This window comes from Numida meleagris, chromosome 17 (assembly GCF_002078875.1).
Source record: "Numida meleagris isolate 19003 breed g44 Domestic line chromosome 17, NumMel1.0, whole genome shotgun sequence".
Classification (NCBI taxonomy): Eukaryota; Metazoa; Chordata; class Aves; order Galliformes; family Numididae; genus Numida; species Numida meleagris.
The window spans coordinates 7,425,331-7,440,421 of NC_034425.1; the positions used below are offsets into that span (position 1 = coordinate 7,425,331).

The 15,091-nt window shown below is 37.7% G+C and overlaps 1 protein-coding gene across 6 annotated transcripts in view; it reads right to left on the bottom strand.

The window, feature by feature from the left end:
* The window catches only part of HELZ (helicase with zinc finger), a 75,514-nt gene that overhangs the window by 46,185 nt on the left and 14,238 nt on the right, over positions 1–15,091 (bottom strand). For 3 of the 6 annotated variants that reach the window (XM_021414513.1, XM_021414511.1, XM_021414509.1), the window contains exons 2-10: positions 13,693–13,920; positions 11,918–11,954; positions 8,742–8,866; positions 5,997–6,053; positions 5,235–5,283; positions 4,721–4,796; positions 2,047–2,245; positions 844–951; positions 242–539 (exon numbers count right to left, since the gene is read on the bottom strand). In XM_021414513.1, coding sequence (XP_021270188.1) covers positions 242–539; positions 844–951; positions 2,047–2,245; positions 4,721–4,796; positions 5,235–5,283; positions 5,997–6,053; positions 8,742–8,866; positions 11,918–11,954; positions 13,693–13,902 — 1,159 coding nt within the window. In that variant the 5' untranslated portion in view covers positions 13,903–13,920. Of the gene's footprint in view, positions 1–241; positions 540–843; positions 952–2,046; positions 2,246–4,720; positions 4,797–5,234; positions 5,284–5,996; positions 6,054–8,741; positions 8,867–11,917; positions 11,955–13,692; positions 13,921–14,343; positions 14,646–15,091 lie in introns of those variants that run through there. The other 3 variants (XM_021414510.1, XM_021414515.1, XM_021414514.1) reach the window with 3 other exon arrangements.

The following is a 15,091-nucleotide window of genomic DNA, read 5'->3' on the forward strand; positions in this document are numbered from 1 at the left end:
CCATATCCTGATACAGTGTAATAATCATAAGCCCACTGCCTCCACTGGACCCAAGCCAATCTACACATTCTGAAGCTTCTATCCACTATTTATATTCATACACGTGATGAAGACAACATACTGTAAAAGTTATTCACTAGCTGTTAACACAGACGCTGCTGCGCCCAGAAATGTGAAAAAAAAGGAAGAGATGGCATTAAAAGCTTTCATTATTAAAAAATATATTTTTTTAATACATTACCTTCAGTTGAAGCAGCATCAATCATTACTCGTTGCATGAGGACTGGTTCTAATCCGAAATCAAACACAACGGTTTGGCGAAAAGTTCCAAAGATTTCCGTGTTAAAGGCTATACTGACTTTGTATATATAGTGATCTATTCCATTCTGGACCATCTTCCCTCCTATCCATTCCTGACAGTTTTCTGGAACTTCTTGCGATACCTGGGTAGTGCTGTCTCCAGCAGATATTGCAATGATACTGAAATGTGGACGATGGGCATCATAAAGCAATGCCACTCGATACAGCATTCTTGCAGGCTACCAGAAAAAAATGCAAGGGTTGAAATTAACTACGTTGGAAAACAAAAATTATTTCAAGAGTGCCTTTATTTGCAGTCAGACAATGACAGCTTACAAGAATTCTCAACTTGACAAAGCAGGTACAAGTCACGGTACAAAACAGGCCACCCTGCACATAACCACCAGGGCTGCTGGAGAAGGGATGGTGCTAGTGAATTGCTTTATTTTTAAAAGAAGTACTACACAATTTTAATCCCAAAAGGCTATGGAACGCATTCTCATTTTTATTACTGACCCACTGTCAAAAAATAAGTAGTCTTACCTTACAAGTGAGAGCAAACGTCCAAGTTTGATGAGACTTTTTGGTGGTGACAGTTACTGATAGCTCAGGGTTATGTTCTACTCTCACTCCTTCTATACTTTCACTAAGCTAGATTAAAGGAAAAAGAGCACAATATTAAACTTCCACAGACAAAGTCAAAATAAAAGCATCCAGGAAAAACATGTTTTGTTTTTTTTTTAAAGAAAACAAAAAGAACGGTCTCTCAGATTGTGCAGGGCTGATTAAGCGCTGCATGGCAATTAAATACAGTATGTCCTACTTCAGAAATAAGCAAGCCAGATTGACTAGATCATACAGTGTAGGAAGAGAGTATAACCATTTAAGACAATTAACCACAGGACTTGATTTTCAAAAACCAACTTAACTGTACATGTTTTAAGCAGAACATGATTTCATTTGGAAAGAAGGATCCAACACAATGAGGCCCCAAGACTGCATTTCCAGAAGACCCCAGATGTCAATGACATCAATGAGAACTCTAGAGATACCAGGAAACTAGAATGAAGCTTTCTACTCATTAATCCATTTTGCAGAAAGTCCACTCTTCCCAGACTTAAATCAACAATAGATGGACCGAAAACTCCTTAGGGTCAGTGGTAAGTAGAGCTGGTCGAATGCCGCAGAAATGCTCTTTGGAATTCCCAACAGTTGCTAAGTTTCATCATATCCATACCCCTCACTCTTCAGCATTCAAACTTTTTTTGAACATTGTGGATTGGCTTTTCTTCATAAAAGTGTCTGCAGCTGCAGGCAAAGAAAAGGAGCCATGCAAAAACAAGAGTATTCTCCACTATCTCATGAAAGCTTCACCATTCATTGTTCTCCAGTTTAAAAGGTTTTGCCATCCACTCAAGGAACAGAAACAATACCATGAGACTTGTCTGACTCATCCTGCACTAGGAATGGTAAATATGCAAAACGAGCACACTGTGATCATCCCACAAACTGTAATTCACAAACTCTACCTTGAATTCCTGAAAAGAATGAGTACATTTGCAGAAATCAGTTCAAGTCTCTGGTATCTTTGCAAGAAGATACCGTGCAGGATAGAAAGGGAAGCAAATTGGTTGGACAATTTCTTGGTAACCAGTAGTTCGACCAGCTCTGATAGTAAGGGCCAAAAACAGGCTCATCTGTTAGTTTAAAATACGAGCACATAGGGAAGTAGTATATTTTCCTTACCACTTTCTCAGGAGATAACGAATTCATCCATTTCTCAATCAAGGTTTCCATATAACTGCCCGAACATTGTTTGTTTTCCTTCTGCTGTTTTAATCTGATCAAGCGGGAAGCATATCGTTTTTGCCATTCTGTTAGCTCTTCCTGGGAATGTGCTGAAGTACACTGTGCACCGTACCTGCAGATCCCTTGCTCTAAAAATCTACATAAAATAGGAAAAACGATTATGCCTTGAACTTTTCCTTCTCCAATTTAAAAGTGAAATCCATCAAAATCTTACTTTTAAAGCCAGAAGGACATTCTTTAAGTCTTTCTCTGAACTGAAGGCAGTTTTAGTCAATGGGAATTAATTTGGAAATGTATAAACACACATAGCATTTTTAAGACAGGCAGCAGCCTCTCTCACTGAAGAGTCCAAAGAGATGTATCAAATGTCTTTGAAACACACAGGGACACGAGACTTCTTACAAGATTTCCAGGTACAAAGAAGAAAGAATCAAGTGTTTGTAGAGTAATTAACACAATGAGAACACAGACCATCCCTGAAATTGCTAGGCACTGTATTAACATGAATAAAATGCTGTCACAGGGGAAGATATAGCATAATTGCCTCCAATAGTTATATCATTAGCTGCTAAGTGCTCATTCAGCAGTTCTTCCTGGCACAACAGTGACATCACGTGGACTTTTCTACTAAATGCACCTACACAGAAAAACTCTCAAGGAAAAGATTTACTACCCTCAGTGAAAAGTGTATCAGTCCAAAAGGATCTATTTTTAGAGAGGTTAAGCATTTGTTTAAAAACTCATAGCATGTGCTGATGCATCTCAATTAATGATTTTCAGCACCCCACATCATTGACAAAGACAGCAGAAGTCATCAGCAATTGAAAAACCTTTCCACAGTAAACATATTATGTAACGTAAAACATAGCATGAACTAGCAAGTGACTTTTGAACTAGCTGGAAAAACCAAATAATACCTGACTATGACACAAAACCCTTGCAGCAGAAGTACCTGGATATACAGGCCACACTTCCATCATCAACTACAATAAAACACATTTTTCTTAAAGGAAAGGTGTAAGCATTTAAAGGTTTGAGTGTCAAATTTCTAATAAAATAAGCATGATATATACTATGATGTTACTGCAGATTTTCCCAAGCTACAGTCCTCAATATCTTCTAAATTAAGATATTTTTCTTAGTAGTCAATTTCAATACTGTATTGCACATTTTCAAATTCAGCATTGCATTGATGTAATAAAATGCTAATGCATAATTGTCATTTTCATGACCTGAAGGAAATGGAGCACAAATATAAAACAAAACTGCTAGATAGCTTATGAGTCAGCAGACTTGCTTTTTCTTTCCATTATTTAATAGAAAAGCATTTCATCTTAAAAATCTGTCATCATTATGCACGTTTTCCAACTCTTCTGTTAACATTTCTTTTCCCCTCTGTGATTAGTTTCTCATTTAGCATCTCTGCAATTCCATAACTTCATCACCCAGAATAAATACGATGTACTCCTATAACTTTATGGCACATGGGAAAAATAAATCACAACTTTAAAAATTCATATTCAATACCTGTAGCCAGGTATTATAAGGAAACTAAAATCTTTAATCCATGGTCAGAATGTTACTGTTCATATGGATTTGCTGAGTAAAGCACATCCTTCTCACTGTAAAGGTTAACACATAAGTAACCAATAAAGCTAATTACAGCTTTAGTGGAAGAACATTTCAGAGCAATGGCTGGAAATACAGTACAGATGCTACTATACAGAAAGTTATCACGAGGGTTTATGGTTTTTTTTTTTTTAAGGTTTTCTTTTTTAAATATTGATTACACATTAGATGTGCTAAAAGTCAACAGTTTCCAGGATTTAGCATCTCTAGAAATTCACACCAAATGCAGCTCGATTTCAGCACAATTGAGTGGTGCCATCTAAAAAGCAAGTCAGATTGCTATCCATGTTGATAATTTATTTGCATAAATTATAGATATAACAGAATGAAGTGCATAATTTGTTTTTTTCTCCCCTAAGACAGTATTACATAAGTAGTTATGATCATATCAGGACAAACTATAGGCAATGTTTCTGGTGGACCGAAATAGACAGGGAGAAGAAACTTCAAGACAAGTGAAAGCTGCTGGACTTTCAGCAAGAAATGCACCTCTGTGTATTTGAATTTAGGCAAAATGGACATAATGAGATCCAGAGGGAAATTCTGCAAACATCTTTTAACCAAAGACAAAGCTCATTTTTCAGCAAAGTGCACCTATCTGAAGGCCTGCACCTTATCTGCTGCCAAAGTATAATTCGCCGTGCTTCAGTTCGCTAACAATGCTGTCTGCAGGAGTGAATTTCCACACATCTCTGAAATCATACAAATTCAAAACAGGAGGGGAAGAAGACAGATGCTGCCCTGCCTCTAGAAAAATGTTGCTCAAACCACTCTCAAGTCAATAGAGCCAGTGATTTTATTTTACAGAAAAACTGAGGTGCTTCTGCATAAACTGAGATCTCTAAAAAGCTGTGAATGAATCAACTCCTGCCCTAGTAAGTGCTTTCACATTTCTAAACATTTAATCATTCATTTATCAGCTTAGTACAAGTGGAAGTGTTTTGACTCTTTTGAGAACATTGGTAGAAAGCAAAGGCATTACCTTTTACATAGTGTATACTCTTCACTGCTCGTGACTCCCCTGGGTGGAGGGCGGAACTGCCAGCCATCCCGGGACCCTGCAGGGTAGGAAAGTAACCCAAGTTCTGACTAATTGCCAATTATTTTTGAGTCTGATAGTAACCAGAGAATCATGCCTTTAAATATCAACCCGAAGTGTATTAGTATCAGTAACACGCAAAATTATCCACCTCAAAAATAATCTTCAATTCCTAACAAATGTATTTAGAACAAAGGTTTAAAGGGTACGAAGGCAAATTTCAAATAATCTGCAGAATTAAGCAAGCTCTGGTACAACACTTTGACAAACAAGTGGAAAATTCTGTCATCAAATTCAACCAACAATGAGATAATTCAACCTAAATCCCAAGGGCTCGTCAAGATTAACAGTCAAGTCTGGTTTCTGCTTCTTGACTGCTATCCAGTGTTGAACATTCATCAGAATCTTCAAGTCTTCTCACTACAAAATTAAGTAGCTTTATAAATGTGTTACATACCTTCTTCTAAATCTTCTACATGATAGCCTGATGGAACTTTATCAGCTGCCTACAAGTATTAAAAAAACAGTTATAAAGGATCACAATTTCAGCAATAAGAACTGCTTTGGTTCCTTTACTTTTAAAATGTGTTTTAGATCAATTTAGATACAAAAACATTCAGAAGTCTGAAATCAGTTATGGTCACAAACACGATTTCGTAACAACTAAATTAGAACCACTGATACAATTAATTCTGTCAGGAACACTGAGTCCATTCAGCTTCAGAAGAGAATGTTAGAGGGTTCCACCATGAGCAGGGTATTTTCACACGGACTGCAATCAAAATTTAAAAGGCCAAAAGTCCAAACTCTATTGAGATGTCTCTCAGCTTCAAACCTATATTACAAGTAAAACCCAAATCAATGATTTAAAGCATAAGCAGCCAAAAAAAAAAAAAATTAAAACAAGCGAGAGCATTTGTGCCATCTAACCTAAGTCCTACATGTAACATCAGAATCATTTCCAACAGAGAAAAATATAATAAATAAATAACAATTAAAATGCATCAAATTCTTTCTACTTCAAGCAATGAGTGTCACTATTTTCTCATACTTCATGAGAAACTGGGAGGAAAGGCTGCCGAAAAGGTAGGTGGTATAGACCAACAGCCTAGTGGAAACTACAGCATCTAAACCAGCACGTTCACAGTGAGCTGAGATATTCTTCAGTTCTATCAGCTGCTACTCATTATTTTCCCAATAGCATGCTCATTATTATTACCTCTGTTTCAGCAAGAAGTGTTTTCAGTCGTGTCAGATCTTTAGTTACCATCCCGTTCTGGGGAGAGAAGTGGAGGAAGAAAACAATATTAACGTATCAAACACAAACTCTCAAACACATTAAACAACAGCAAGCGAGTCCGTTCCCCTCATCCCCATCAAGAAGAAGGGCAGTAAGGAAAGATAAATTTGACTTAGAATGCACAGGGCTAAATGACACTCACATACAAGAGCGGCACATGTAGAACAAGTTGGAAAAAGCCTCTTACAGCATTTGGCAGTCGCCCAAGATAATATTAATAGCGGCATTACTTATTGAATGCTATCTTCCAGCCTGGTACCCCGACACAAGAGGTGGCAACAGAGGCATGATACCCCAGTGGACAAGGGCTCCATGCTCAAGATCTCTGCTCTCTCATCAGCTTGGCTACTGGCCTGCTGGGTGACCTTCTGCAAGTCACATCTCCGTGCCTCAGCTTCCCACTTGCAAGATGTTGATGGTAATACTGCCTGCCTTTGCATAGCACTTGGTAAGCTGCTGACAAAAAGCACTATACATCAGCCATATGCTATGGTTACTGAACACTTCAGCTCCAAAGGAATCAATATAATAAACTGTCACTGCCGTTGCAGTAATGAATTCATTTCTTCTTAAGGATGGATTTTACAGCCTACTGATTTCTGTTTCCAACTCTTTCTGCTCTGATGCAGACTTATGTCATTTTTTTATTTTTCACTAAAGATAAGCCATGTAATGAAAAATACCTGTATGTTCAAGCATATCTGAATTAAAATCTTTCAAAAGTGAACTTAGCTCAAATAGGTAACTAGTGTGCAACAGCTTTACACTCACATACGTAAGACAAAACCCTGAAGAAGAGTTGTGTTTTAATTCCAATATACTTTTGCAGAAATTTAAGTATCACAGCATTCACTAGACTTCTCCACATTCTTACTTTGGTGCTACCGAGCAGCAGAAATGGCTGAAAATCTACATACTCAACAATTCACACGCTTTGGTTTTTTTCAAAATCGTTTTTCACTTCCTCAGTAGAAAGGTCACAAACGGAACCTGCTGAGCTTCAATGTATTAAAGCGTAAATAAAGTTACCAAGAATCATTCTCTTTAAGTCACAGGGGAACAAACTGGATGGATTCCAGCTCTTCAATGAATTCATTCCAAAACTTTGTTTCATTTCTCTTCTCATCCACTGGCAGAAGTCAGAAAATGAGTTTGATTTTAATATTCCCACCAAAAGCAACAGTGACTTTATGCAAAAATGACCTTAAACCTGTCAGAACCTCTTATATTCTGCTTTGTAACAAAACTCTGGAATTACAATGAAGATGCCTTTATTTGTACAACAGTAGTACAAAACAAGGCCACTGTTCATTCCCTATGATAAGGAGTTTGGGGCTATTTTATTAATTTATTTTAAAATTAAGTTTCCTTTCATCTTGCCAGGAATTTTTTCATGATTTTTTTTTTTTTAAACTAGAAAACACCAGCCAGCCAAAGAAAAATCTTTTATTTATGTAGAAACAGTCAACAGTGGGGGGTGGAGAGAGAAGGAGGAAAAAAAAATCAGGATATATACTGCACAGACAGACAAACAGAAAAGCCTACTGCTTCAGTTAAGCACCAAGGTACAAGACATGGATTTCAGCTCAGTGCAGGTTATTTTCTAGGTGAACAAGGAAAAGCACAATCATTCAGTGTGCACGTTCATGTCTTTGGCTCAATTAACATATTTACCATAAGAAATTTAAAAAAATCCATATTCATAGATACCTCATCAGGACAGTGACTCTGCATAACTAATGAAGTATCAACACACATCTTATACAGAAAAAATTACACTTAAGCATTACACTTAAATAATATTGAACACGATTAATCATTTAGCAATGCGTAATTACAAGGCAATGGTCATGCAACAATATAGCCCAGAAAAGAACTCATTTTTCTCTCCTTTTACTTCCCAACACCCAATTTCAGGGTTACAGTCTCTCCTAGAACAGTTTCTGATGTTACTTAACAGATGTCACAGTCTGACAAGGGCTGCACTTCTGTGCGCTACAGCCATGTCTCCGGATTTAGCACCACCAGCAGTTCAAGGTGATGAACTGTGTATTATTTAATCAAGATTAGAAAAATTAAAAGGATATCATTCTTTGGAGACTTATACATGTCCCTAGCTTTCCCCATATGAGTAGTCACATTGAAACCTGAACACCTTTAGACAGTTCAAGGGTAAAACAGAAGCTTTAAACTCAAACCCTTACCTTGTCTTGATAAGATAAACAAAGGTTCTCCCTAAAAAACTTTTCATGCATTCTTATATTGTACTCAATAGCCCCATCAATATTTTTTTCTGCTTTAAAGGTTAAACTTACTGAAGTGTGCACACAAAATGGTGTCAGATGCAACCCAAAAATATAAGCTGAAGTTTGAAATTCACATTATTCCATTCAATTACAAAAATACACTTTCCTTTTTCCCCCCTTTCTCTCTTCAGGATTCAGAGCCAACAATAAAAAAACTTGTCTAAATCACGCCAACTCCAAAACATTAATAAAGCATGATCAGTGCCCTGACTGAACAGATACTTACCTTTGTCTTTGGTACCATTGATTTTGTTGCAACGTGCCAGTCAAACATATGTTTGCTTTTAAATACATCCCCAAAAAAATGGAAATACAAAACTACTTTTTAAATCACATAGATTGCAGGAAACACACTTACCAGTGATTCACCCATCAGTGATTTGGAAAGAACATTAGACACAATTTGCAGCTTCCCTTTAAGATGCATGCAGCAGAGCACTGCACGGAAAGATCCATCTCCCTTGGCCAGCCCCTCTCCCAGCACTGCAACACAAACCAGCAACTATTAGCTTCATCACAGCATACATTTAAATAAACTCTACAGTTTTCCTTCACCTTTAGCATGAAAATAATGTCCGAAATTTGGGTTAAAACCACGGCTTCTTTGAAAGACAAGGCTTGGTATTACTAGCTCATGCCTAATATTAACTTGAAACTTGCCTCCCGCCATCTAAGAAATGCTGTACGTGAGTCTCAAAAAAGGTTGTAATGTTTACATGCTAAAATAGACAAAAAATTAAATATGGGAAGGATAAATTCAAATATGTGACACAGACACAAAGGACCTCCTCTTCACAGAAAAGGGAAAAAAAACCCAGCAACCAACAACTTCTCGGTAACACAAACATGCTCAGGAAGATCCATTCATGCTCACAAAAAGCATGCCCTGTAGTTTCCAAATATAGCTAACCTCGTCGTGGTCAATTCCTGTTACTTTAAAAGGGCTTTTATTCACTTATGCTGTAAAGTGCAGGATATAGGAATGATTGTTTGAGTCGAGAAGTTTACAAGCTCCACGTAACAGAAAACTTCCCTCATGTTTTCTAGCACTGGATCAGCCACCGAGACAAACAGACACTTTCACCGACGCTTCCAATAGTGAAAGGACTCACTTCATGACACAGCCACGCTTCAGACCAGCAGGCATCACACTGAATCATATATATTACCTGACCAGAAAAAGCAATGCCCTCCTGAGCAACTAAAAGGCTACTGAAGCTGAGCATGAGTTGAAAAGAAGGCTGGACAGTTGTCTGACATTACAGAATTAAAAATCTGTATTAGTGTTATCGCAGGCAACATCAGCACCTGTGTTCATAGTGCTACTCAGGCAGACTGTCGGTGCAAACATCTTTTGTCAGTGCTAGCAGGAATTTTACACTCGCCACAGCTTCAGGATTACATTTTGCAATAATAAATCCAAGCTCCTCACTCAGATGTTCACATCATTAACAGAAATTACACGAAATGCGACAGAAATAAGAGTCCCACAAAAACACGTACACAAAACCAATCAGACAGCCCTTCAAAATGAAATGGTAACTAAATCCTGTCCACACAGCCCCTCCACGATTACTCCAGATTCGCCACTCTGATGATACTGACCACACTTCCAAAAATAGAGCCTACTTCCCAAACCAGAAGCAGCAGCACCAGAAATAGCTTGAGCATGTCTGACAGTTTGCTATTTTAGCCTCAAAGACTGGATGTCCAATCACGACATTCCGTACCATTAACCACACAGCGCTACCACACTGAAACATGCAGTTGCACAAGTGTTACAATACACGAACTAATTTATTTTGTTACAGATTTGAGCAGCAGCTTAACAGACTTTAGTTTGTAAGTGCTTGCAACAGTGTAAGCACTACCCTATACAGAAGATGCATTTCTCAATTTATCCCCAAAACAACTTATCATTCAGAATCAAAGTAAAACAGTCACAGGTGTGCAATGCACTGGGTCTTGTAAAAAGACCAAACAGAAATCTGAAAAATAATTTGTTTTTAAAAAAAAATAGTGAGCATCAAGGAATACAGTTAGTCCGTACTAAGATACTTTCTTTCAAAGGACATTTCAAACAAAATTGGAACTAATACCTTTCAGGATTACAATGAAGATACTCAGATGCTAGGCTACAATCACTAACAGCACTACAAAGGGAACCCCAACCCAATGGCTGATAGTTATGTACATAAAAATAAGGTGTATATAATATATAGGAACACACACACACCACTTATACACTGGCAAATAAAAATGGCATGAAGCAGAAAAACATCTTCTGCTTTAGATCTGAAAGACGTATGTGCAGAACACAGTGGCATGAATTAAAGATATTAACACTACACTGGAGTAATTCTTTGTTACTAAGATACGAGCTGATTCCTCTAGATTTTTCAAATTTTAAAACATACCAAATGATTGGTGTTCCTATTCCACCCATTTCTATGCACAGTGAAAGGAACAATGCAGTTAACACTACAGATCATTTGAGATACGGATTTCTGACACACATGCCAAGAGAAGAGAAGTTCAACAGACAAATGTCACCCAGCTAACATCACAGCAAGCCCATGCAATCCCATCAATGAGAACACCATTCATTAAAAAGAATTCTCCTTCCTACCTCCTCTAACTGTCATTCTTCTTTCCATATATCTCTCTCTAGCTTACTTGCCATCACGAAATACAACTTGGCATGCATCAACAGTACAACCAACAAAAAGTCTACAACTTGAGGGTCAGAGAAAACAAATGCACTTAAAAAAAAAAAACACCACTGCACAGGAACGTCACAACAGTATAATCACAAAGTCCATGTAACAAAACTGTGGCTCCAGGAAATTTCTTTTAAAATTCAAGAATAGTTAAGGAACTAGAAACTGGAAGGTGGGATCTGCCCTTCTTCTCCTTCCAAATCTAACCAATAAACTGTTTACCAAACGGTTACCAAACTCAGCAGAGTACTCAGTAAGTTTTGAGTTATTTTCCTTATAAATCAGTTACAAAACATCAGCAAGATTGGTTAATTCCTTTAAAATGCTTCAATTAAAACAAGGCATCGAAACACAAAAGGCTCGCCTTGAAGAGCCACAAGTTTGGGAGCTTCAAAAAAATAGAGATGACCATGAGCACAGCATCCTCCTCTATTTCTCCGAATCAACACCTAAAATACAAACTCAAATATCAACCAACGATCCTAGGAAGGAAGATGGAACAATCACTTGTCTTTATCATCACAAAAATCCTAATCATCACAAAAAATACCAATCTATCCTACATCCATCTATACTAAAATATCTATTAGCCAAACAGCATCTCCATGCCAAGAAAAGCTAAGTTTCAGTTCTGGTACCCAAACATGAGTTACAAAATAGTGAGATCTCCTTAAAAAAAACATACGTAGAAAAAGTACAATAAAACAGATACATAATTTTAACTAGCAAAACATCCCCTGTTAGCAAACTAACAAATTCAGACAACTGACTGAAATTTATAACACTAAATAGTAAAAAAAAGAAGTAACCATACCATGCCTACAGTCTTCATCTGCTTGCCCATACTTTTTCTGAAAGGTAAAACATGAAAAGTTTAAAAATAGCATTATTCCACTTGGCATAAACAACTACATGCTTGAATTAGAAGTTTCTTAAAACTTTTAAGAACTCATTAGCTCTTTTTTTTCCGGGGTAGAACATGTAAAGAACATCAGTCATTTGTCAAATTCAATCTCATGAATTCTTAGAACGCTGATTTTGTCCTCAAATTCTCAGCAAATGAATATTTTAAAAGAGGTACATGAATGTGCACATGTTTATGTATGTATTTGTAGGTGGCTCACTGCATCTAGGAAAAAAAAACTTCTTCCTAGCCTCTGTGTTAAGAAAAAAAAACTACTGGTGCTAATACAGTGCTTTTGGAATTTGTAGGGTCTGTAGTTTTTTTTTTTTTTACTCTGTCTTATCAATGGTGATTTTAAACACTACACCTTTTACTAAAACACAAAGGAAAATAAGACATCTTTCTACTTAAAAATCTATATAAATCTTTAATATTTAACTACTTAAAGTAGCTATGTAATTCTTTAATAGAGAGGTTTCGATTGCCAGAGTTTTCCAAAATCCCCACAGGCTTACTGCAACGAATGTCACTATGTTGAACATCCAGACAGGAGCCTCATAGCATTGCCAGAGGCATTCAGGTCAGAAATGTGTTAAATACTGCTAAGCATCTATCTGCCTATTGACCCATGGAAATGATGTTGAGAAGTCAGTCTGTGGGAAAACAACTGCCACTAAAAAAAAAAAACAAAAAAAAAACCAACCCAGCTATATGATAGATCACATCTAAACTCAGGAAGCTTCCCAATTCTGGTTTTGCACATGGAATAGTCAAATTCAGCTATCCATTTAAAGAATGGGCATGATTTATCCTGAAGTTGTCCAGCAAGGTCTTACAAGTTAGTCATTTTCCATGTGAGATGATGATGTTCATATCCGATATATGAAGATTTGAGGACAAGAAGGCCCCTGTAAATCTGTAATAGCAACATTTCCAAAACAGAAGGGTAAAGAAAAATCAACCATTCCAATGCCCTTTCCCTTAAGGAACTGTAGCACTGTGATGCATTCATGGAAAGTCATACTTTTGTAGGTGATGCCATTATCAATTAAGGGACATGCTCCTTGCCTTGCATTTCCAAAAACCCTTCCAAAGCTCCCAGTTTTCACATTTCCATTCAAAATCTGCCAGAGCCTGAGAGTTACGTTTTTCAGCAGACATGCTCTAGCCTAGCAATGGAAAACTAGTTGTGATCAAATATTAAAGGACTACTGTTAGGCTATGCAAAGGCAGCTAAATTAAGTATGAACTGGTTGCCTGAATTCTGACAATTCTTACCTTTGTTTTTTGAGCATTTCCATCTGTACCTTAATTTAATGCTCTTTAAAGAGAAGGTAATTTGGTATGTCATTCAGCACAGTTTTATACAAATAACTTAATACTCAAAAATCAGTTATTTTTTTCTTCTTACAATATATTTTGGATTTTAAAAAACTGATAATTCTCTATTATTTTAAGGAACTGTGATTCAGACCCAAACTATTTAGAGGTCCCAATCTTGAAAAATAAACAGATCAGGGAAAACTATAAGACAGAAGCCTCAAACATGCTTTAACAATGAGGATTCTGCGGAAAACCAACATGCCAACTACAGGAAAACACTGAATTTTACTTAAATCTTGATGGTACAAGATAATTGATTGTTCTTTCCAGTTCATTAGATACTACGAAAGAGTCACACTCACAAGTTGTAAAAAGGAAGCAATTCTATACAGCAGAGTCTCGATTTTGATGCGGTCGATTTCTGCCTGGCATGCCTCCGGGAGGTGAGCTGGGGGGTACTGGCTGAGGGAAAGGAGTGCCTCTGTGCAATGCTTCACTGCCACTTCATAATCCTGCCGCTTAAGGGATTCACATGCTTGTTCACATGACTTCTCTGGTCTTCTGTCTGCCATGACTCAGGGACAGAAATCCTAGAGTGGGGGCAGAGGGGATGATAAAACGTTGGTTAGCTGCATGATGGCACTGACAACTTGCCAACCAACTGCCATTCCCACCTCCAGGTGCTGTAGCACATCCCCTTCGGTCCGTGCCGCTTGTGCTCCCTATCCCAACCTAACTAACCTCTTCCCAGTCTTCTCTCCGTACTCCTACTCACAGCCCTCCTGGCTCTCACTTTCAGTTCTAATTCAAGAAGGTACTTAAGCCCATGACTGATTTTAAAAAATATGTAGTGGTTTCAAACTTTAATGCCAGCATGGATTTAAGCACTTTGCTGCATAGAGGCTTCTGTGTCCTCAAGTCTGCTTTGGAAGCAATGCAACTCATCCACCAGCCGTTTCTCCGAGCCTGCAGTGCTTTCCCCAAGACACCTTCAGTTCCAAAGCACTCCTCACCTACTCCTAGGACATATGGGCCAGCCTCTGGGACAGGTGAAGCACGTGGGATGGACACAGATGGATGAGAAGGAGCTGGAGGTCAGCAGGAACCCACTCGACCACTCCTGATGCGCTTTAGTTTCATTTGTGCCTCAGAAAGCCTAGGTGCCTCCACCACACCAACACCATGGTGCACCTTGCCAACAGAATTCCTTAAACAATTTTAAAGTAAACATTCTGTGGGGGAGAAACTGAAGCAGCAGTGATAGAAACCTATATAGAAGACAGACATCATCATCTGCCAGTGAACTGAGACAAGTGGTTATCCACAATGGAACCTACCCCACAGAAAAGCAAAACCTTTCCATAATCCCCATCTACATTGTCCCTTCATTGATAATATTTAAAGACACGTCTCTAGAGACATTTCTCTTCAAAGCAGACTTGACAAAAACACATTCTGATAACCAAAAGAGGAAAATGTGAGAGTTCTCACATTCACTGTTAGCAAGCAGCATACTGCTTGTCTCTGTGATTCGATACCAACTGCCATGAGCATCTAAGGTCACTCTCCAAGCTCCTTTAAAATTCCACTACTAAAAACTTCCTTTACATTTCACATTTGTAGATTTTTAACCAATCTAAGATAAAGTAACTTCAAGAAGTTATCTGAAAACCAAATAAAGATAATTTCCATGTGAGAAAAGCACCTCACTACCCCACTTTTCTCACTAACAACTATCTGGGCCAATATACAGTGGAAACA